We start from the raw sequence: 26,268 nt of genomic DNA, 5'->3' as shown, positions 1-26,268 counted from the left end.
TCAGAGAGGCAAGTGGATTTTAAGTATTTCCGAGCCATATTCACGAGTGATGGGAAACTGGAGGCTGAACTGGATGCTAGAATTGCTAATGCGCCAACTCCAGCATTCGATCTTCAGAAAAGGCAAAAGTAGAAAAGAAGCCGAACTTGTTATCTTCAATTTAGTTTTCGTGCCTATCGTCACCTCTGATTATGAATATTAGGTAATGACCGAAAGATCACCTAAGATGTCTTCTGAGGTACTACCTTCGTATGCAAAATAGGTCATTGCTAAAACAATGTGCAATCCCTTCCATAATAAGGACTGATTTGGGACAAACATTATTTCTGATATGGAATACATTTATATATTCCAATACAAGGAACATTGTTCAGGACAGAAAACAAAAATGTTTGGACTGATGTGAAGATCATTTACCCAGTTGATGTGAATATTTCATTGAAAATTAGTGAGAAAAATAAGCATTTAAGATCAACTGCTCCAACCTACATATTCTTAGCCCAGATTATGCTTCTGCATTGGTGTCTATAAAATTATATATTCGACACGCATACAATATTACTTAGTATTGTATTAAAAAAGTTTAATAAGCAATCTCGGAAAGCCTGAGATTTTTCAACCGAAGAAAGACAACATCTAACACGTATTCTTCAAATTCAATCAATAAGCGGAACAGTGACAATACATAAGATCCTCAAAAATTTGACATACAACTCTTAACTTGTTATGTAAGCGATGGATCATTGTGTTCTAGTTAAAAACCAATCCCTGTTATATGAAAATACCCCAGAGAATTAAAAAAAGAAACACACAACTAGCAAACCTTCTGCTTTTCAGGAGCATTCTATTAATGTCTTCATTTAGAAACTATTTTTGCCATCGACCATCTGAAGAAGAAAAGTCAAGGAATACTTTAGAAAAGGAATCACCAAGAAGGCTGTCCTGTCCACCATAACTCGTCGGAAGCGAGTCTGCAACCACGTGATTTGGTATGTTAATTAGAACATTTTAATTGTTGCAATTAAGGAAGAACGAAAGTGACATATTGTCGATATTTTTGCTGACTCACAACAAACATGTGATGCGTCACGTTTTTCTACAAGTAGCAAACGACTACAGGATATATGTTTTATGTTTTCTTAATTAAATTACATTATTTTTGGTAAACAAATATTTGTAGGAAATTTATTACAATACTACGATGGTAAACAGGATATGATTATTATTATGTTCAGCATGAAATTGCATAGCTTTAAATGCGCAGACAACTTTTCGAAAAAGATTAACAAATATCTTAATTGGCAAATCAAATAGTAATTTAATTACGTCTATTATTTTTCATGCAATAAAGTTGCCTCGGTTATTATTATTATGATTATTATTGTTGTTGTTGTTGTTAATAAAGCGGCAAATTCGCAGATTTGTTAGCACGGCGGGCTAAATGCTGAGCGGCATTTTGTCCGTCTTTACGTTCCGAGTTCAAATTCAGCCGAGGTTGACTTTGCCTTTCATCAAATTCGGGGTCGATAAAAAAGAGTACCAGTTGAGCACTGGGGTTGACGTAATCGACGTAGCCCTCCATCCCAAAATTGCTGGCCTTGTGTCAAAATTTTAAATCATCATCATCATCATCATCATCATCATCATCATCATCATCATCATCATCATCAACTTCATCATCGTCATCGTCGTCGTCATCGTCGTCGTCATCGTCGTCGTCATCGTCGTCGTCATCGTCGTCGTTGTTGTTATTATTATTCACATACACACAACAGATTAGATTATTCGAAAAGAAAAAGTCCTAACATCGGGCTACAACAAATAACCTTGGATGCCAAGACCCCTCCTAAGTATCCTAGTTGTCCCTAATAACACTGTTTTCTGGAGCTGTACCAAACTGGGTTTTATGCCTATTTCCTCTATCCATCTGTTCAAATCTTTAGTGATAGTTCCTAATGCACCCATAACTAATGAGATACATTTGACTCCCACTTTCCATAGTCTCTGTAATACAATGGCCAGGTCCTGGTACTTTGCTATCGTTTTCTATACTTCTCATATTGATTTTTTTATCATTTGGGACTGTAAAGTTAATTATCTGACATTTTCTATGCTCTTTATCTCTTACTACTAAATCAGGCCTTCTGGCTTCTATTACTCTGTCACTCTGAATGTTAAAGTCCCACCACATCTTATATTTCTTACTTTCTCGTACTTTACTAGGTTCATGTTCATACCATTTATCAGTATGTTCAAATCCTAGCTTTCTACATAACTCCCAGTGGATTACTCTCCCTAGGTTGTCATATCTTTTCTTGTATTCTTCCTGTGCCAGCATACTACATTCTCTACTATATGAGAAACACTTTCCTTTTTGATTTGCAACACCTACACTGGGAATCTACTTGGATTTTGTCTATATTGGCTTTTATCCAATTAGCCTTTATTGCTTGATCTTGTGCTGCTACTAACAACTTTTTGTCTCCCTTTTCAGCCTTCGTTTCTGCAACCATACCCATGTCTCACTACTACTACTTGCTGCAACTATATTTGGGAAACTACCATGTAAAGCCTTCTCCTGCCAGTCAGATAATTTTGTTCTTTTTTTCTGGTTTTTAACTTCGTTTTGCTTTTTGGTTTCCCTGTCTTGTGACTCTAGCAACTCTTAATAAACTTTCTGCACTATTACCTACATAGGAATCTATATCTACTCTAGCTAATTCCACGCAGACTTCTGCTGATATTGATCCTCTTCCACCTTCCTTTCTAGGTAAGTATAATCTTGCTACTCCTGCCATTGGGTGGGGTCCTCTATTCATTCTGTCTAGCTTTGCTAATTCAGTTTTTGTCCAATCTACAAAAGCTGCTGAATATTTAAGTAATGACACTGTCCCAGTCTTTACAGCTTTCACTAGATTCGAATCATTTAGTTGTGACTTCATTAGCTTCCTCATCCTTCTGATGTACTCCTTTTCAACTTTCGTTTTCATTTCTATAGTTATTACTCTGTCAGATTCTAATACTCCTAGATACTTATAACTCTCTCCTCCTTTCAATGATTTTAATGTCTGGCCATTTGGTAATTGGATGCCTTCCCTGTTGGCTTCCTGTCCCCTTCTTGTGACTAATATTGCACACTTATTTATGTCAAATTCCATGCCTATATCTCTGCTGAAAAGTCTCAGTCTGTATTAAGGGATCTATCTCTTTTTTATTCTTACTAAAAAGCTTCAGATCGTCCATATAGAGCAAATGGTTAATTTCCCCCTTTCTTAATACTAAACTGAGGGGGATCATTATACGTTCATACGACAAATATTAAAAGGCATAACGAGTCTCCTTGGAAAATTTCTCCCTTGATATTAACTTTCCCTAAGACTGTCACCTGAGTAGAGATCTACTTTCTATTTCTTCATGCTGAAGCAAATTCATTCTCATATGTTGTCTACTATACTGAATATACTCAAACATTTACTTATCCATGAGTGTGAGATCATGTCATAGGCTTTCTTATACTTTATCCATGCTACTGTTAGATTTTTCTTTCTAGATTTTACTTAATTTAGGACTGCTTTGTCTATGGATAATAGATCATGCGTTTCTCTAGCCTTCTTCCTGCAATAATAATAATAATAAGTATAATAATACCTCAAACTATATGGTAAAGATGAATCCCAAGTCAGTGCCCTCGTTGATACGGTGTATACTTTCAGTGCTAATATCAGAATGGAGTTACGACAGAAAAAGTGTGGTGTGTTAGTCTTGATTAGAGGCAAAATCAAATGTATGGACGGGCTAGCGATACCGTCGGGGGAGGTTATGAAGCAGATAGAAGAGATAGGCTATAAAAACCTGGGGAGATTGGAAATGGATAAATTGATGGAGAAAGAAATGACAGAAAAATTTAAGGTGGAGTACTTGCGCAGACTGAGACTGATCCTTAAGTCGAAATTAAACGGATGGAATAAGATTGAAGCTATCAACACCTAGGCGGTTTCACTCCCTAGATATGGAGCAAGGGTAATCGCATGGACAGTAGACGAACTAAACAGCTTAGACAGAAAGATAAAGAAGTTACTGACTAGATATGGTATACTCTACCTAAAGAGTGACACAGACAGACTGTATGTACCAAGAAAAAGAGGGGTAAGAGGACTGATTGGATGCGAACACAGCATTAGAGCAGAAAACAACATAGCATGGTATGTAAAAAATGCCACAGAACCGCTATTATTGGAAGTAAGAAGGTCAGGCTTGTGTAGGATGGGAGATTGCAAAGATAAAGTACTGTACAAGCACTTGAGAATGAATGAAACTTAAAATAGGTAAAGAAAAGAATGCATGGACAATTTCATAGGGATGTTGAAGATAGGACAGACAGAGAAAAAAGATAGCTATAGATGACTAAAAGTGATTTAAAACCGGAAACGGTGGATCTAATCTGTGCTGCCAAAGAGCAAGCATTAAGAACCAATTACATCAAATACAAAATAGGCAACACATCAGAAAGTGATAAGTGGAGAATTTGTGGAGGAAATGGTGAAACCGTATGGTATATTACCAGTCAATGAATACCAAAAGAATATAAGAGACACTATGACAATATAGCAAGGATTGTCCATTGGACACTTTGCAACATGTATGGACTTGACAGAGCAAAAATGTGATACGAACATAAACCCGAAGGCATCGTCGAAAATGATAATGCAAAGATCCTATGGCATTTTATGATTCAGTGCGACCATGAGATAGAGAATAGGAAACCAGACATAGTGTTAACTGAGAAAGAAAGTAAACGATGCTGGATCATAGATATAGCATGCCCTGCTGACAACAAGGTATGCGATAAGGAAGAAATAATAGTACCAATAATTGTCGGTGCCCTGGGAACAGTGAGTAAAAATCTTGAGAAGTACATGGAACGAATGAGAAGACCCCTTTGGTCATGAATGACCATGGGATTGCAGCTAGAAAGTTACCCTCCGAGGCACAAGTCTGGGCAAGTTTGTTTGTGGAAGGCCAGCAGTCGCCCATGCATACCAGACTCCCCTCTCCACACCACTGATGTTATCCAAGGGAAAGGCAAAGGCCGATAAAGCTTGGCATCAGTGATGTTGCAACTCATTTCTACAGCTGAGTTAACTGGAGCAACGTGAAATAAAGTGTCTTGCTCAAGCCCGGTCCGGGAATCGAACTCACTACCTCACGATCGTAAGCTCGACGCTCTAACCACTGAGCCATGCGCCTTCACAATGGAACAAATGGGAGCTGCAATAAGGGTGGAACTCTTGCAGAAAACAGGACTGCTGGGAACCACTCGAATACTCCAGATGGTGCTCGAAAAATAAGGGGTGTTACCTTAGTTCACTGGTAGTGAATAGCTGACACCCTAGTAGATCACCAGCGTCAGAAGCTGTGCAAAGGCAATAATAATAATAATAATAATAATAATAATAATAATAATAATAATAATAATAATAATAATAATAATAATGATGATAATAATAATGATAATAATAATGATAATAATATAAATGCTAACAACTGTTTCAGCAATGACAGCGGAGTGGATTTTGGCCTTGATGGATGTGCTAAAGCATCTTTTATAAGAGGCAAGCTCAGGTAAACAGCTTCCATTAAATTAGATGCCGATGCTACCATCAAGGAGCTTGACGCCCTAAGAAAATTACAAATACCTGGGGATAAACGAAGGAGATGGTATACAACATGCTACTAAGAAGGAAATAATAAGAAAGGTGTATGACAGAAGTGTAAGACTCATACTAAAAACTGTACTTAACTCGAAAAATCGCATCGCAGCCATTAACACACTGGCACTTCCAGTAGTCCAATATAGTTTTAACATCATTAACTGGAATCTTACAGAGCTTCAACGTCTAGACAGGAAGACAAGAAAACTACTAACATCTAAGAACATGCACCACACGAAAGCAAACGTTGATCGTATGTGCCTACCTAGAAACAATGGAGGAAGAGGAATGATGCAGGTGAAACTGTGTTATAAGACCTCCACAATAGCAAGGAACAGGTATTTATCTATTACAAAGGACTGGATGTTGCGTCTTGTGTGCAAACACGAAAGAAGCAAAAAATCACATTCTATTGTCAATGAAGCTCGCAATTTGCAAGGGAATTTGGAATTGACCCTGAAATAGATGAAGAACCTGAAACCACTGCCGTAAAGCAAGCAAAACGGATCAAACAGACTGCAAAATAGAACGGGCAGAAACAAATTGAGGAGAGATGGAACCAGAAACCTCTGCATGGACAGTATATACTTCGAAGTCGAAATGCTGATGTAGACCAAAAAACAACCCGTCAGTGGCTGAAAGTAGAGACTGAAAGTTTCATATTGGTGGCACAAGATCAAAGCTTGCTTACAAAAAACTAACAGGCTGATGTTCTTCTAAATGGTTCTGATTCTAAATGCAGATTCTGCGACACATTTGACGAAACAATAGACCATCTCGTCTCGGGATGTCCTGTGTTGACACCAAACGAATACAAAAATCGTCACGATAGTATTTACATTGGAAAATATGTAAACTATAAAATCAGCACTCCTGCTTACTGGTGTGAACATCATCCTGAGCCAGTCGTTGAAGGTAAGAATGTTACTATTCTCTGGGATTTTCCAGTCAACACTGACAGAACAATCCAGGCTAATCGACCAGAGATAATTATTAAAGACAAGGCAGAAAATACTTCCCACTGATAAAAATATATCTGTAAAGGAATTTGACAAATTAAGTAAATATAAGGGCCTGGAAATTGAAATACGAAAGATGTGGCATCTTAAAGCTAGAACTGTTCCTGTTATTGTGGGTGCCCTAGGTATGATAAAAAGGGATGTCAGAAATATCTAGATAAGATCCCAGGAGAACCATGTCTCAGCGAAAGCCAAAAGATTGTGCTGACAAGTACTGCCCACGTCCTTAGAAAAACCCTATCAATTTAAATGTCTGTGCTGTATTACATGAAGATATTTCACTACTGCCCCTTCCACTTCCCCTCCCCAAGCTTTCGGTTATACTGTAACATCTCTTATCCTTCACTCACCCCAGGACGCTGGGTGTATCTCAGCGAGTGATTGTAACTAATATGCAGATTAAAGGTAAAAAAAAATTGTTATTATTATTATGTTTGACTTTTGCTTTATATTTGTACAAGTTGGCTCCAAGTCTCACCCAAAGACCTCAAGAGACAACAAGTTAGAAGTCCATGTTTGTGCTATGCCTAGGGTGCCATATATTTGGTTCTGTACATAGTATTCTTCTAGAGAATGTTTAAGAAAAGATAATAAAATTATGAGTTTGTTTTAAAATTTGAGATTACATAGACAGTATTTTACGTAGGATATGGGTAGTTCCCATGAGCAATGGGAATGTCTGCAATTTTGGGGTTTCTTGGTATCTGAGCTAGGTAACAATCAGCCCCCTTTTGCTATCATTCCTAAGGCACTTATGACGACAGGTGTTGTTTTAGTCTTGAGGTTCCACATTTTGCCAATTTCTATTTCAAGATCTTTTTACTTGCTCAATTTTTGGTAGGTCTTGACAGATGCGTTTATATCGATTGGGACAGTCATATCAACGTAGAGGCATGATTTTTGTCTGAAGTCTTTCAATATAATGTCCAGCCTATTCGCATCTATCTTTCTGTTAGTTTGAATGGTGGAGTTCCAGGGGAGTGAAATGTGATCATTTTCAAGTACTGGAGGTGATTTGTGTTCCCACCAGTTTTTTTTTTTTTAATCATGGGGCAGGTCCATGTTTTTGCAAATTACCCAGTGAATATATTTGTGCTGCTCTATCGTGCCTGTTGAGATACTCTATAGGCGCAAGAAGACTGCACATGGAGACAACATTTTGTTGTTGACATACACGACTTGTTAGGCAGCTGCCGTTCTTTAATATGTTGACCTTGTAGTTTCTTGTAGGTAGGCATTGATCTTGGGCTGCTATGGTAAAGCTTTCTGTTTCTGAGTTTAAGCCAGAAGCCACTAACCATTGATGGTAAGGGCTTTGTCAATATCATCACTATTAGCTCTCTTTGGGTATTTGCCATCGAGAGGTGTTTCTTGCGATTTATCAGTAAGAATATCTAAGGCAGCAGTTTTAGCACGGGTTTTCATACGCTTAGCTTTTTCGGTGCTTATTTCTAGTACGTCTAATTCTGGAATTTGTTGTATTTGGAATTCACTTGGATATTCCTTTGCCTGTTTGGTTACTGAGTATTATTATTATTATTATTATTATTGTTGTTGTTGTTGTTGTTGTTGTTGTTGTTGTTGTTGTTGTTGTTGTTGTTATTATTATTATTATTGTTATTGTTATTATTATTATTATTATTATTATTATTATTATTATTATTATTATTATTATTATTATGTAATTGGTACCATCTTCACCTTCTTTATTTTTCATTGCCGGCTATTTTGCACTTAAGAGGGTTGTATTTATTTTTTCGACTTCCTTATTGATTATCCCTGGGTCAAAGGGCCATGCAACATTAACTATATAGCATATATGGTGTATTTTTTCGACCACCACTAGATCTAGTCTGTTTTTCTCTAGAACCTGATCTGTTTGGATTGGGAAATCCCAGAGGATTTTGCTCGTCTCTGACTCCGCCACTTTCTGCGGTCTGTGCTCATACCGCGCCTTGCCTCTCTCTAGCCCCCACTTTTCGCACAGTTTCCAATGTAGCATTTTCGCTACCTCATCGTTCCACAACTTGTAGTGGTTTTAGGCAAGTCTAGAGTATTCGTTTGTGATATGGGCAATGGTTTCATCCACTCTATTACAGATGTGGTACAGCGGAGACACTTGCATACTCTTAAGGTCGACCCTTCAGTTCTTGGCCAAAGCTTGGTCTTGTGCTGCCAGTATAGTGCTCTTGATCACTTTTTTAGAGTTCCTTTCTTCAGCCAATCCTATCTATATTTTCCATCAACTTTTGTTGTGGCTACATGGAATTGATTGTGTAGTCCCAAGTTGCGTAAATCTTCTTCATGTCCTTTTTGTACTCCTTCCTTTGTTTTTCCTTTTTTCTCTGCTTTCAATACTCTCTCGTTCCTAACTGACCACTAGTAAGGTTTCCTTACTTTGGGCTAGGTATCTCATTAAGCTCTTGAGCTCGATACGCACGCAGTCTTCTACATTTATCATTCCTGTTCCTCCATTTCCTCTCTTCATGTACAGGCGATCAGATAATAATAATAATAATAATAATAATAATAATAATAATAATAATAATAATAATAATAATAATAATAATAATAATAATTACCAAAAACACATAATGAAAAGAAATATAACAAGTAACTGTAGAATATGTGGAGATCGACAAGAAACAATAAATCATATTATCTCTGGCTGCCCAGTCCTGGCTAAGAAGGAATATATTCACAGACACGACAGAGCTGGGACCTATATACACTGGAAGCTATGCCAACACTATGGAATAACAACAGAAAAAAGATGGTATAAACACACGCCAGAAAAGGTCACAGAAAACGAGAAAGCAACCATACTCTGGGATATGCCAATACACACAGATAGAGAAATTAAGGCAAATATACCAGATATAGTTGTCAAAGATCATGAAGAAAAAAAATGCTTTCTAATTGATGTATCAATACCAGCAGATGACAACGTTTCTCTAAAAGAAATGGAAAAACTTTCAAAATACAAAGACCTGGAAATAGAGATAACTCGAATGTGGAATCTAAAAACAGAAACAATTCCTATCATAGTAGGTGCCTTAGGTATAATAAAAAAATATTCAGACAAATACATAACAAAAATAGCAGGACTTACAAATATATATAACATACAGAAAATTGCACTACTGGGTACTGCACACATTCTATGCAAAACACTTTCAATACAGTAAACATAAGAGCACCACAGCAAACCACAGCACATACCCAAGGCGCACAGAGCTGCGCTCGGTAGTGAAGTGAAAGCACGTTATAAAAATAAAACTACTGAATAATAATAATAATAATAATAATAATAATAATAATAATAATAATAATAATAATAATACTGATAATAATTTTGCCCTGGCGTATGCATTTGAACTGGTCATTGGAAACGCTCCAGAGAAGTTTCTATTTGATCAGTCAAAAATGCCAGCACATTTAAGATTTTGCCTCGAAAACAATAAATTTGTTCCTTTTCCGAAAGTAAAGGTTTTTCAAATGTCTACAAAAACCTTAGAAGTCACTCACTTTCTATCATCTACCCAGAAATGAATTACCCCTAGAAAACGACTAAAAATTATAACTTCTCACACGAACATTCAGAACAAATTTTATCACCCAATAGGTTCCGCGTTTTAAGTGAAGATTTCGAGCAAAGCCCAAAAAGTAGTCAGGAATCTAATGAGAAAAAGACTCTGAAAACCACTTGCCCGAGAAAAACCATCACACTAGAGAATAAGTCGGTCATAAATTTATCTAAACTAAAACTTTCGCCCGACGATGTCTCAGTCTTAGAGCTTGGACTGAGTTTTTGCCCAAGCACTAAGAATTTCGACAAGAATAGACTAGCTCAAGGGCTATTTAAGTTTGTTCGCCGCCACAAGCTGAAAGAATATTTTTTGAAAAACTGGTAACGAGGAGTCAGAAAACCCTATGTTTACTAAAAATAAAAATGATGATGATCGAATCTGGCATAATTTGATTGAAAAAAATCCCACTTGGTAGCCAGATAAAGTTCGGGATGGACGTTCACAAGCACTACTGGAATTTCTTGAATCTTGTCAGGCAGGCATTGAAGAAAGCCTTAAAACAAGTGGAAAGAAGTCCTGGAATAACCTCACAAATTCCTAACGTTACGCACTCAGGCGTCTAGCTAATAACGATTCTATTGTTATTAAGATGGCGGATAAGGGAGGCGGTATCGTAATTATGGACAAAAGTGAGTATATTTCGGCTTGTGAAGAAATTTTAAATGACAAAACTTCATATGAAGAATTACCTGTCGATCCAAACCCCAATTACAGAGAGGAACTTGACAAAATAATTCTGAAAATGGAAGAAAACAATTTCGTTAATAAGGCGGAATCTAAGATTTTAAGGTCAGAAAGAAGAACACCTGTATTTTATGGTCTCCCCAAAATACACAAAAAGTTCGAAAGATTTCCTCCACTGCGCCCAATTTGCAGCAGATATGAATGTTGCATGGCCAAAATTTCGGAATGACTGGATGGCTTTCTACTCCCCGTCGCAAAACGATCAAGTTCCTATATTCGGGATACCTTTGATTTTGTATCTAAAATCAGCAACTTTTTTAAGTACCGAGGCCGTATTGAGAACTGTTTTTTGGTAACAATGGATGTTTCTTCCTTATATCCCAATATTGACCACAATGAAGGAGTAGAAGCATGCATGTATGCCTTCGAAAAGCGGTCAAACAAAAGTATTCCATCAAATTTACTCTGTAGATTATTGAGGTTTGTGTTAGAAAATAACACAATGAAATTTAGACAAAGATTTTACCATCAGACGAAGGGTTGCGCCATGGGTACCCCCATGACAGTTAATTTCTCTAATGTCTTCATGACGAAATTCGAGACACAGTTACTGAAGACATTCAAATCCCTTCATGGTCATGAACCAATACTCTGGCTACGGTTCATTGACGACGTATTTTTTGTCTGGGAAAAATCACAGGATACTTTAATGGACTTCTTGCATTTCGGTGACTGTTATGCTAGAAACTATGGTTTTAAGTCCAACATAAAATTTACTTCTAGTTTTTCAAAAACTAGCGTTGAATTTTTGGACTCAGAAGTCAGGTTTTCTAGAGGCAGAATAGTGACAGAGTTATTTTGCAAGCCCACATCATCCCACATTTATCTCCACCGCCGCTCCGATCATCCACATCAAATCCGAAATACTAATTTTTGAGGATAAAACGGATTTGTACTGGAAACAGGCAAATGCTTTTGTATGTCATTATGTCAAATGCGGTTACAGTGAATCACGATTAAAGGAAATATCAAATGAAATAGCTAAGATTAACATAGATAGTCAAACCTACATGCATAATTTTTGCAAACACAATACAATAGATGACAGAATTCCTTTAGTGATTAGCTGGCACCGACATTTCGCTGGCATTTCAAAAGTGTTGCATGAAAGTTACCAGCATGTGGCGAAAAAATATCCTCGTTTCAAACAGATATTTCCTCAGCCACCCATTGTAGCCTTTAGACGGAATAAGAATATAAGAGAGATATTGACCTCTATATCTGACTTCAAGAAAATGAATATTGGAGAATCTGCACGCTGTACTTTAAAGAACAGCCGCAAGAGAGGTAAGCCCTGTTCATTGTGCAACAACATGAGTGAAGTGAATTCCATCAAAAATCATAAAAGAAATGTTATGATTTATACAGAAGGTGGAACATGTAAAAGTTCCTATTTGGTGTACGCTGCAGAATGCACGAAACACAACACACCTTGTTTATGGCTAGTGTTTTGAGGATCCACGTGTGGGGAACACTATCAAAAGCCTTTCGGTAGTCAATCCAGGCCTTTCTTCTTTCTGCAACTGTCTTCAGTTATGACTTTATTGATCATTAATTGATCTTTACAGCCGTATGAGCCTTTGCAGCATCCCTTCTGCTCTTCTGGAAACAGGTTGTTATTTTCCAGGTGCATACTCAATCTCTGCGATATTATTGCAGTAAAGGCTTTGTAGATTGTAGGGAGACAAGTTATAGGTCTGTAGTTTTGTGGTTTTGTGGTTTCCGTGGATTTGGGAATTAGGATGGTTTTCCCTTTCGTGAGCCATTCAGGCATTGTCTCTGGCTCTGCTAGTATGTTAAAGTTTTCGGCCAGTTTTTTGTGTATTCCTGTCAGATATTTTAACCAGAAATTGGGGATCTTGTCGTGCCCAGGTGCCTTCCAGTTGCTTAGTCTTTGCAGTGCCTGGGTGACCTCTTCAGTTGTTATAGGGGTCCAGAGTTGCTCAGGTGCTAAGTTCCTTGTTTTAATAGTCCTCCTCTGAGGTTGTTGCTTCACCGACTATATTTCTTTCCAAAATTCTTCCACTTCTTCTGCTGTTGGTGCTGCAGTAATGTCTATTTTATTTTTATCAAGTTCTTGGTAGAATTTTTTGGGGTTGGATTTGAACTGTTTGTTTTGTTCAAAGAAACGTTGGCGTTTCTCATAACAGCGGATCCTTTGTGCTTTGGCAAGGATATCTTGCTTTAGCTTTTCTTTTGCCTCAGGTAAATCTTTTTCTGTAATGTATTTGTACAGTATTTTTGTTTTCTTGTTACTTAGTTGTGTTGATTGTCTACTAATTTCGTTGAGAATCGATAGATCTTTTCTCTCTTTTTTTAATTTTGTTTTGGCTATTATTTATCCACAAGGTCTTTTTGGGTGGTGGAACTTCTGCTTGGATGGGTCTGCTTCTTTTGTGGCTGCAGTGGCTACTGCATATATTATGTCATTTAGCTCAGTGATATTGCCAATTGTTTCTGTGGCTATTAGTTCCGTGACAGCCAAGTTTATGCTATTTATTATTGATGTTGTTTTATTGTCTATTTATTTTTTTTTATTATTATTATTATTATTATTATTATTATTATTATTATTATTATTATTATTATTATTATTATTATTATTATTATCATTATTACCTCGTTTGTGAGAACAGCCGAGTTTATTTCAGATATTCTCATTTTTAAAATAATCTCCGTTTAATCGTTGAGAAGACGTTGGTGCTGCCTTGGCGGAGGTTTGCGCTCTTTGAGTGCTCTTGTTGTTGTTGTTATTATTATTATTTCTTTATTAGCCACAAGGGGCTAAACATAGAAAGGACAAACAAGGACAGACAAAGGGATTAAGTCGAGTACATCGACTCCAATGCGTAACTGGTACTTAATTTATCGACCCCGAAAGGATGAAAGCCAAAGTCGACCTCGGCGGAATTTGAACTCAGAACATAACGGCAGACGAAATACCGCTAAGCATTTCGCCCGGCATGCTAACGTTTCTGCCAGCTCGCCGCCCTTATTATTATCATCATCATCATCATCATCATCATCATTTATTATTATTATTATTATTATTATTATTATTATTATTATTATTATTATTATTATTATTATCACTTCTACTATTGATATGTGAATCTACATGTATTTTATTGCCATAACCACAAAGTCACTCGTGTTCAGACGAGGAAGTTGTTATTTTACTTCTCTCTCTCTCTCTCTCTCTCTCTCTCTCTCTCTCTCTGAAAGATAGATGTTCAAATTGTTAAAATTTCTCTTCTGCTCGTGATTCTTGACTAGAAATAATGAACCTAACAACTTATGCACTTGTTAGATTCGTCGACCCGGCGGAGCAGCTTTTGACTGAGGAGATACACGACGAGGTTGATACACAGTGATGTCTTCAAGTTCCCTTACATCATGGAATCGCATGTGTTATGAACACACATTGTCTAAAGAGAAGAGTAGCTCCCCGAGGACGAAAAACAACAGCGACCAGAAATCCACGTTCGAATCTGCTCAATCTATTAACAATGAATAGATACACAATATAGTATTTAATTAATATTTGCTGACTATCAGCATCCTACGATTTCATCTGACTAGTCAACATGCACTGATTTTCACTTACACACACACACACACACACACACACACACACACACACACACACACACACACACACACACACACACACACACGTACACACACACACGCACACACACATACGCACATACGTTTATATATATATATGTGTATATGTATATATATATATATGTATATATGTGTGTGAGAGTGTGTGTGTGCGTGTATTTGTGCGTGTGTGTGCGTGTATTTGTGTGTGTGTGTATGTGTGTGTGTGTGTGAGAGAGAGAGAGAGAGAGAGTATGCAGATGTATATTTACATACATATACACACGTACACCCACTTATATAGCTCTGCGTCTATAGTGTATATTTACAAGTAATATATTATTTGACAGCTTCAGGATGTGTATCCAAGCATCAACAGTACTTGAGATAATACATTCAAATATATTCAAAGAGGAAGATTTTTATATTAAAAATAGCCTTCAATGTTCTATGTTCAAATCTCATCAAAGTGGACTTTGTTTTCATCCTGCCGGAGTCGATAATATAAAGTCCCAGTCAAGTACTGAGTTTGATTTCATCGACTAAAGCCTTCCTTAAAATTGTGGCCTCGTGCCTATGTTAGAAAACGGCATTATATGCTTTCCGCTAACAATAATCACAGCAATTCTAATTCAAGGATAACTACAAAAAGTTCAGACGATTCAACGTATCCTTCGGTTTACCGGGGCCTGGAAACTCTATGGTCACTGAACCTTCAGCTTATATAATCTAATAAAAGATCCACGTGTTTATCATGTGCAACTGGGGTCACATTGTAGTATTCCTTAACTTTCAGTCAATCTTAGTATTAGTGAAGCGGAGAAAAGTTAGATTTAGTTTAATTGTTGTGAGGAGTGATGACTTTAATGTTTCAGCCCCTTACGCTTCATCTGAGAGTGAGGAAGCAACAAAAGTAGCTGTGCCACCGCTTTAGCGGCTAATGAATGATGAAGGTCTTGTAGGGAAAGAATAGTGACGTCGGGAATATGGGAGATGGTCAGAGAAAAAGGAGAGAGGGAAAGAGTGAAAGTGATGTGGGGTGGAGTCGTATGAGAGATTCAGGAGTCTGAAATGAGGGTGAATGAAAGAAAAAGGGAAGGTAGAATTGTAGAGTTTCGGTAGAAAGGGCCAATGTATCAAGCAAGTCGTTAAGAAAAGGCGGAGCTCGCGTAAAAATGAAAGGTCAAAAACGGCTGAAGGAATTGGAGTCAAAGATACACCGCACCAAGAAATCTATTTGGGTAAAAAAGGTTCCAATAATAATAATTTTACTAGTAAACACGCGCTAAATTGCTTTATATACTGGCATACACTTTGATATGTGTGTGCATATATATATATATATAGCTATATTAGATCTCTGAGTGAGATATAAACAGTAGCAGTGCGGAATTGTAACAAATAATTGCCAACCAAGTGTGGCGTCCTATACAGCACAGAGCTACTGACGTTTATAGCCTCAGGAAAACATCTCTTCCAGCTGGCTAACGACACATTTTGTGTCCGATTAGTATTTGCGAGGGGAGGTCATCGCTCCAATGTATAGCCTTACGTGATACACACGGACTCGAGCATCTGGGTGGTTACCCGTCCTCAGCGTTTGTTAACCACCAGTTAGTGGTGAAAGGTCACTCCACTCGCAAAATACTATATGCTGGAAAAGTCAAAAGTATTTTGTGAGTGGAGTGAGCGTTCTCAATATTACACACACACACACACACACACATAAAAATTAATAAGATAGAGTTAACTTAGGCTTCGATGTCTTTACGTGGAATCAAATCCGCGGGGTAAAGAGTGGCTATAAGAGGATTCAAGATAAGCAGACATGGAGGCAATTATGCGGATAATTTGTTTATCTGCCTAATTGCCTCCCCGCCCCTCTCTCTCTCTCTCTCTCTCTCTCTCTCTCTCTATATATATATATATATATATATATATATATATAGTGTTGCACTTACAACCGCAAGATCGTAGTTTCGATTCCAGGACCGGTGTTGTGATCTTGGACAAAACACTTCCTCTCATTTTGCTCTGCGATCACTTTGATATGTGTAGTATACCGCGCATCTGTTCAGACAATGTCGATTTGATGGCGGGAGTGAACTAATTTACAGCACAAACATGTGATCACTATAAATAAATCATATGTGCAGGTTGTTCAGTAAGAAATTGTGGGACCGTCTTGTGTCATCTCTTTCTTCCTGTCCCTCTATCATTCTCTCATTCTCTGTTCCTCTATTATTATATCATATTTACATTTCTAATTTCTCCTTTCTGTCCCACATTTATCTATCTAACCTAACTATTTTTGAAATACTTTCTTTCCATCTTTTCCATCTCAGCACATCCTATGTTTTCTCTTCGCTGCATGACAGAATGGAAAAAGCCCATAAAAAATACGCATATATGACTTACTGTCTTGATTGCGGTAATTATTATACTATCCTTTTAATAGTTACAGCCACAAGCACACGTTACTAATCAACTGTTAATCAGAGTGACGTCTATATTTTACAGTTACTATTAATTTTGTGTTGTTGCAACGTATTGGCAGAATCGTTAGGGCAACTGATTAAAGGCTTTGCGGTATTTAACGGTGACTCTCTACGTCCTGCGTTCAAATGCTGCCGATTGTTCACTTTCATCCATTTGAAGTCGATAAAATAAAGAACCAGTCAAATACTGGGACCATTTCATTGATTAAAGCTCGCCTTCCAAATTTCTGGCATTATGCCTATATGGGAAAATATTTAATTATCCTTTATTGTGATAAGTGTTAATTTGAATAAATTTTCATTACCTGTATTTTCATTTGATCATGGATCTACCTAATGCATTTCTATTCTACTTTGATCCTTATATACTAATATCCTCAATTGGGGATTTTCCATCGCTTTTGCATCTCTCTGACCTCCTCCTCTCTGATGAGGGGTTACTCAGCCTATGGGATCCTTACTCAGTATGATGATCCACACACTTGGCTATTCTAGAAATAGCTGTAAGAGTCCCAGTACATTTATACTCTCTATCTAAATTAAATATCTTCTTCAAGTAATGCCAAACAGTTTGCTTTTTCAATTTTACTTTAATCTTTATCTGAATAAATTTATATATTTTCATGGACATTACTATTATTTCAATTTGAATTTTTTTTCTTAACAGATTATTCAGCCGTTGTTCAAAGAAATACACCTATATCATTCATATTACCTATGTAGAGAAGTCTGATGAAAACTGTTTTGCAGCTACATTTAATATTGCAAGCATTCTTTTTCGAAGAATGTCTCTAAATATTGACTTTTCATTTTGAAAAAAGAAAAAAATCTCAGAGCAGGAAACAATTGCCTGGCCAGATCTAAATTTGCTTCCCACAACCTTATTTATTCATAACCAATCTCAACACTTCGCTAAAAATATATAAAATAAAACCATGACCAAAAACAAAGTATTGAACGCTCATGTCCTTGCTGCCCTAGCCCCGGGAGCTAAAGTAAATTTCAAGACATTAGAAATTGCTGTTGCACCGGATCCGAACGCTGGAACACTTCTATTAAACGTGGGAGGACAAATATTTGAGACATATCGTTCGACCCTCAACAAACACAATAATACAAATCTCTCTAATGAAATGTTTCTTCAGAAATTTTACCGAGAACGTCACAAAGATTATTTCTTTGATCGTGATCCAGTTTGTTTTCGCTCGATTCTGGAATACTTACGGACTGGTCAACTGCATCTACCGTCTAATGTATGTGGACCAGCATTGAAAAAGGAGTTGGACTTCTGGGGTATCAGCGAAAATTTAATCGAAGGTTGCTGCTGGAACATATACGATTCTTGGAATAGTACATATGAGTCGTTGCTGAGGTTCGACCGAGACCGAAAGGCGATGTTTACAACAGATGAATTGGATATATCCCAAATGACATCTTTACAACGTTTTAAAAATTATTTGTGGAATATTCTAAGCAACCACAACTATTCTTTTCTCTCAAAGGTTTGTATGAATTTTTTCTCTCTACTCCTTTTTATTAACATTCATTTTATCTTCCATAGCTTCAGTTGCCATGCTTATAATATCGGAATAGAAATTGGATACACCTTTAGTAGAAAGTGGGTTATACATCTTTAGATTGTATACCTGACTTTCTACTATAAAATTAAAGAAATAGACGGAACGCTGAACTCCAGACTAAACAACTTAAACAACATTTATTTAGGTGGTAAAACATACATATCTTTAGTTATACATCTTTAGAGGTGAGAATAACGAGCTGTCGAGTGTAAGACCGAAAGATGTAGAGACAGCTTTAAACACACGTCCATGCTCAATCGCTGGCCAGCGAGAAAGAGAATGAATTGAGCGGGAAACGCTTGCTTGTTTAATTCTACGCATGCGTAAGACTACGCATGCGTAAGACTACGCATGCGCAGGCGTTACCACAGAGCTCCCTCGCCAGAGCGGAAACGCATGATAAAATGAAATCTGTTAGAACGCCTGAGGCAGGATGGCCACTGAAAAACCACCCACAAGATGTGGTACAAACACACACAAAGAAAATTCAAAGAAATGAAATGTACACTTGCATGCAACGTATAAATGAAATGACAATGACAAAACAACCGTGATGACAACTGTCCAGGAAACTGGAATCACGCGATGTAAAAGTCTGAGAGTTTGTTTTCCCTGAAAGGAAAGAAAATGTATGAGTGCACAAGTGTGTGTGTGAGAAAAAAAACACAGAACAAGTGAAAGTGTCTGTAGTATAGACTGCGAAAAAATCCCAAGACATCGAGATAGAGTACATTGATGAAGACGTCGGCGCAGGAACTGCTATAGCTGTGTTCTGTATGTGTGGTGGTAATAATGTTCACAGTGGTAATGATTCAGTTGAAACTTGGCGACGTCGGGGGGAAAGCTTGTAATTGATAGTAGTAATTGTTGTCGTCACGGTGGTAATCTTGGTTGGCGCACGACGCTGGTGGCGAAAAGGCTGTTTGGTGATGAGTGTTTGAAGAGGTACGCTTTTACAGAACGATCGACAGACAATCTCTGTACGACCATTAGCGAAAACCTCCAAGAAAAATTTTCTTAACCCAAGATGAAAGAACGACCGTGCGAAATGAATAACAAGAGTTATTGTGTGGCATAAAAGATGTATGTGTAATGTGAGAGTGTGAAATGCGACATATAAAAACATAATAAAAAGCAGGCCGTAATTCTTGTCTGTTTTTCGTGAGTGGAAAAAATCCACTCTAACAGAGACGAGAATAAAAACCGCGCTTGTTGAGTCCTGTTGACTATGGTTGGAGATGTTGGTAATGAGTCAGTCTCCATGGCCGTATTTGTTCTTTAGTCGAGGTTCACCAGTTATAAGTTGGTAGTCCAGATTCCATGCTGCGTTTTTTCTTCGTCAGGGGTCACCAGTTATAGGAAAGTGGGTTATACATCTTTAGATCGTATACCTGACTTCCTACTATAATATTAAAGAAATATAAACGGAACGCTGAACTCCAGACTAAACAACTTAAACAACATTTATTTAGGTGGTAAAACATACATATCTTTAGTTATACATCTTTAGAGGTGAGAATAACGAGCTGTCGAGTGTAAGACCGAAAGATGTAGAGACAGCTTTAAACACACGTCCATACTCAATCGCTGGCCAGCGAGAAAGAGAATGAATTGAGCGGGAAACGCTTGCTTGTTTAATTCTACGCATGCGTAAGACTACGCATGCGCAGGCGTTACTACACACCTATACGTTAGTTCAATTCAATCAGAAACCTCCGTTCTTTTCCTTGGGCAAAAATGTTTACTTCTGAGCTGTTCCTGACTGCGGTGACTAACTCAGTCGATTAACAATAAGAACGTTTGGATAGAAATAGAAAAATCATTTGACGCTGTTTGTCAAAATATACGAGATTCAAGTTGCTGAAATGTTACGATGAAAACGTTGTTATCACATGATTTCTTCCTTTTACGTTCTCAGTATGGAGTCGGATTGAAACAACAACTGAATATAATCGTCATCAAATCGGCCGCTGTCTAAAATGAAACATCAACAATGTTTCCTAAAATTTCGATTTGTCTGTTACCAAAAAATAAAATGAGATATTTGGTATATGTCGTAGTAATTCCACCAAATATATATCAAACAAACGCTTGCTTCATATCTAGATTACACTAACAATCCACTAAAGGTTCACTTGAAATTATCAAGTTGATAATCTAGTCGTAAGATTTTAATACAGAGATTAGTTTTGATAAGAAAACTTGTTTAGAAATGGAGTTATTTTATTTAAGTATAAATGTTAATGAAATATTGGTTTCAAATTTTGGCTCCAGGACAGAAATTTCGGGACAGAAATTACACCGACCCCCCACCCCCCGTGCTCAACTGGTACTTATTTTATCGACCTCGAAAAGATGAAAGTTAAAGTCGACTGTGGCAGAATTTGAACTCAGAACGTAAAGACAGACGAAATACTAATGAAGTATTAGTGTAACTTTCTGCTGTTGTTATCAATAACGGTTAATCCAAATTCTAACCGTGACCATCCTGTCTTTCTGTATAATCTAGGATTGTAATGTGCAATGTATACTTCCTTGACCGTAAGATATGGTTTGAAGGAAATTTGGCTGATGTTTTTTAGCAGGTTAAGCAACCCCACGGAGATTTCCTTGTTAGCTTTCTATAAAACTCAAATCCCACCCTACTTTATTACTCGAATATACAAGTCTCGTACTCCAACAGTTCAACCAGCTTAATTATAGATTATGATTTTCTGTTGCCGTAAAGTTCTTTGTACTAAACTAAATATTAAAGGTAGAATTAATAAACTTAAAGGTGAAATAGCTTGTCACGGTCACCAGATCACCAGAAACCGCGCATGTTTCATTTTTATAATAAAAACTTACAAACAAGACATTTGTTCTTTTATATTTTCCTTCTTTAAAACTTGCTGGAAACGTCCATTGTTTCATTGATATTCGCCTGATTTTAATTTTAATTTTAATTTTATTTATTAAATATGATTAATTATCGAAACTAGATTCATTCTCTTTGGACAATGTTATGTATATATGATATTGTCCATACATACACACACACACATGCGCGCGCGCGCGCACACACACACACACACACACATATCAGCAGCCAGTCGGCACCCCCACTGATGAACTTATCTAAATTTACTCTAGTGAGCATTGTCATATGATTAAAAGATAAACTAGTTTTAATTGGAAACATTTTATATTTCTACACTCTACACAAAGGAATATATTTATGTGTGTGTGTGTGTATATATACATATATATATATATATATATATATATATATATATATATATATAATATACTATATATGTATGTATGTATATATATATATATATATATATATATATATATATATATAATATACTATATATGTATGTATGTATATATATATATATATATATATATATATATATATATATGCATATATGTGGACAGGACGTCACCAACTGTGTACACAACATGAAATATGAAATACATAAACAAACGAGCTAGATACGCAAACGAGAGGAAAAATTGGAAAACAGGATAAGTAAACACAGAAAAACGACCCTTCATCAGTTGTCGGCTGTCTATCTATTCCTCATTTCGAACATTCAACGACAATATGAGTCTTCAAAGACAGTTGCTCCCATAAATTCTAAAATAGAATTTAAGATTTATGGACGGTCAAAGTTGGGAACAAAAACAGGACAGTGGAGGCATACAAGGAAACCGAACGAAAACAAACATGAAGAGTCATTAGACCAGAACGAGAGGAAAATAGTGAACGCTGGGAGAAATATTTTCTTTGAAAGGAGAAATTATAGGAGAGAGAAAAAAACGTCCAGTCCTTTGTCCCTTGTATATCTCCACTGTCCTGGTTTTGTTCCCAACTTTGACCCTCCATAAATCCTAAATTTTAGTTTAGAATTTACGGGAGCAACTGTCTTTGAAGACTCATATTGTCGTTGAATGCTCGAGGAGTAGATAGCCGACAACTGATGAAGGGTCGTTTCTCTTTGTTTACTTGTCCTGCTTACGTATTTCATGTTGTATACACAGTCGGTGGCGTCCTGTACCCATATATGCATATATATATATATATATATATATATATAGATAGATATTATAATTTAATTGAACGCCACGCATCCACGTGTATGTGTGTGTGTGCGTGCGTGTATGTGTGCGCGCGTGTGAGTGCGTATAACTCGTATATTGCCAGTAAAGTGTATGCATTGAGAACGTTGTTCAATGTCTGTATCCAATATAAAGTGAGCTGGACTCGGTGCAGTGAAAACATATAATAACAATACTTCTTTCCAATTTTTGGTACAAGTCCAGCAATTTTAAAGGGAGGCGTAAGACGATTACACTGACCTCAGTATTCAACTGGTGTTTATTTTATCATCCCCGAAAGGATGAAAGGCAATATTCAACTCGGCGGGATTTGAACTCAGAACGTAAAAAGTCCGGGAGAAATGCTGCTAAGCATTTTATCCGAAGCGCTCACGATTCTGTCGATTCACCATTTGATAGAATGATATGGGAGGACCCTGAACCATTTCTTATGCACGGACAATCTCAAGTTGTATATTGCAGAAGACGAGCATCCAGAAATACTGCTTATACAGACAGTACACAAATTTACAAGAGAAATATATACATGAGACGCAGGTGTGGCTCTGTGGTAAGAAGGTTGCTTCCCAACCACAGCTTCCGGGTTCAGTCCCACTGCGTGGCAACTTGGGCAAGTGTTTCTACTATCACCTGGGGTCAGCCAAAGCCTTGTAAGTGGATTTGGTAGACGGAAACTGAAAGAAGCCTGTCGTATATGTAGGTATATATCTATGTGTGTGTGTTTTTGTGCCTGTGTTTGTCTCCATCATTACCGTTTGACAACCGGTGTTGGTATGTTTGCGTCCCTTTAACTTAGCGGTTCGGCAAAAGACACCGATAGAATAAATATTAGGCTTAAGCAATAAGTCCTGGGCTTGTTCTGTTCGACTAAAACCCTTCAAGGCGGTGCTCCAGCATGGCCGCAGTCAAATGACTGAAACAAGTAAAAGAATAAAAGAATAAAAGAATGAGATTGTATTGTAAAAATGCACCGATGCAACAAAAAGAAAATTAAGGATAATCATATGCTAGATAAAAAGGTAAGAATAAGATAATTCCCTAATAATGGCCTGGACAGATTGCAAAACGTATAAATAAAGAAAAGAGTATGGACAGAACATATTATAGAGCCATTAGTTTAACATTTATAGTAGATATTAATATCTACTATAAGAGCAGGTAATAAGCATCAGTAATCTAGCTGTCAAACTAATAATCTATAACGATAATATTCTTAACTTGGCTAAATATAGTGACCGCATTTAGTTTTTATCACTCTGCATCTGATACGGAATACTACAATACAAACTCGAAAGACATGTTCGAAAATGACGTAAATAACATATCCGCTGAACCATGTATGCTATGTTAAACAACTGTGATAGAGAGTCACGCATACAAACCGGCCATCGACTGGATGCTCTACAGTGGGAAAGTCAAATAGAACAGAATAACACCGAAATCAGATTAAGACCTGGACGTCTATATGAATATGAGAATAGATATAAAAGATATCTGGTGGAACGATTCAGTATTGTACAAGTATTTGCAGCTTCGATATTGCTGCCAAGGCCTTTCGCTAACTTTCTTGTTAATACTTTGGCCAGAATGTCTAACGGTGTTTTTAATTAATGTTATGAACCTGACGTTTTTTCAGTTATATCTTGCTTGCTTCCTTCTTCAATAACACATTTACTTTCCTACTTATTAGTTTGAAATGTTTACAGTCAGATACCAAATGTGGAATTGAAAGAGAATTAGTACAAGTTGATTCTGGAAATATAGGTAGTATTGGCACTTGTAACATACAACATCATTCCGAATGTGACCAGACAGTCAAAGAGATTACTAAGTAAAAGCAACAAGCTGAAACTTTTCAGTCAAATTAAATGAAAAAATAAGAAAAGTTAGAGTCTGAATGACTGGTTTATCAACAGAAATAAATATTGACAAATATATTTATCAATTCAAATATTTATTCAAAAACACATTCATATGTAACAGTGTTTATAGAGTACAGCAGTTTTCGAATGAGGATTATGTCTGCTGCTTTATTTCAGTCAGTAGTATATCTTTTATAAATCTGTTATGTGTACAGAGAAACTTGACCTGTGAATCAACGCAGCAATAAATTAGTGAAGTAAGAGCTGACTTACATATTGTGACGAGCAATACATTACTTGGCTGTATTTTGACAGTGACTGCTATTTTGTACTTATTTTCAGTGGTCGTATTACAAAGAACTAGAGCTGATATGTATCATATTTCTCTCGTATTTCTAGCCATTGAACAATATTACTTAATATTCAAAGGACATAATAATTCTAGGTTAATCGGGATAACGATCATTTCGCCTTTAGGAAGACAATAACATTTTATTAATGTCATCCTGTGGAAAGGTCAAAGTGAACATTTCGGTGGCTACATGCCCCCACCATCCCTTACCGAACATATCTCTATTCGTTACCTAACTTTAAATCAGTTCTCAATTGCCGAATGTCACACAATTGACACCGGAAACTTTTCATTGCTCCAACACCAACATTTTCAGCTATTTTCACGAAAGAACAAACTTGAAACATTGAAGAAACGTGAATAGTAATAAACAACCCAGTTAGCGAAATTTCATTATTGTTTTTATATAGAAAATAAAATGTAGAAAAGATCGAAAAAATTACCATAAAGTATTAAGATCTCAACGCGATTAATTACTGAGGTGAGAGAGAGAGAGAGGGGGGAGGGGGAGGGGGGAGATAGATAGATAGATAGATAAATAGATAGATAAATAGATAAATAGATAGATAGATAGATAGAGAGAGAGAGAGAGAGAGAGAGAGAGAGAGAGAGAGAGAGACAGAGACAGACAGACAGAAAGAGTGAGAGAGAAAGAGAGAGACAGACAGACAGAAGCAGGGAGAGAGAGAGAGAGAGAGAGAGAGAGAGAGAGAGAGTTATATGAAGTAGCGAACCGGTTGTTAACTTGTTGGTGCTGGACGCTGGAAAGAGGCTAACTGGAGTAAAATAAAACGTATGATGTTATATCACATATTCAAATGAATCAGTTCCGATGTCCCCATATAAAATGTGCTAAGTTCAAAAGATTGGCATAGTTTATTTGTAGAGCTGGAATTGAAGAAATGTATGAATGTTTATGAGTGCTGTTTGTGTGTGTGTGTGTGTGTGTGTTTGCGTGCGAGCGTGTGCTGCTTGGATATATGCGCTTGTGAGTACGTATAAATGCACGCGTGTGCATATGTATGTATGCATAAATATATGTATGTGTGTGTGTGTGTGTGTGTGTGTGTGTGTGCTTGCATGTATGTATTTTGCCTTTATGCTCACATCCCCCACCACATTCTGCTATAAGGCGTATGCCCCTATAACGTCAAATTTTCCCTTCTCCTTCATCTGAAGCTACATCTCTATCAATG

The 26,268-nt window shown here is 36.9% G+C and overlaps 1 protein-coding gene across 5 annotated transcripts in view; it reads left to right on the top strand.

Moving 5' to 3' along the window:
- The window catches only part of LOC106876444 (potassium voltage-gated channel protein Shaw), a 55,748-nt gene that overhangs the window by 19,039 nt on the left and 10,441 nt on the right, over positions 1–26,268 (top strand). For 3 of the 5 annotated variants that reach the window (XM_089365930.1, XM_014924993.3, XM_014924997.3), the window contains one exon: positions 17,839–18,673. In XM_089365930.1, coding sequence (XP_089222056.1) covers positions 18,107–18,673 — 567 coding nt within the window. In that variant the 5' untranslated portion in view covers positions 17,839–18,106. Of the gene's footprint in view, positions 1–2,494; positions 2,771–17,838; positions 18,674–26,268 lie in introns of all 5 variants that reach the window. The other 2 variants (XM_014924995.3, XM_014924994.3) reach the window with 1 other exon arrangement.

The sequence above is a fragment of the Octopus bimaculoides genome, chromosome 18 (assembly GCF_046866305.1).
Source record: "Octopus bimaculoides isolate indiv1 chromosome 18, ASM4686630v1, whole genome shotgun sequence".
In the NCBI taxonomy this organism is placed as follows: domain Eukaryota; kingdom Metazoa; phylum Mollusca; class Cephalopoda; order Octopoda; family Octopodidae; genus Octopus; species Octopus bimaculoides.
The sequence above is the reverse complement of the archived record's forward strand: the minus strand, read 5'-3'. Positions and strand labels throughout refer to the sequence as shown.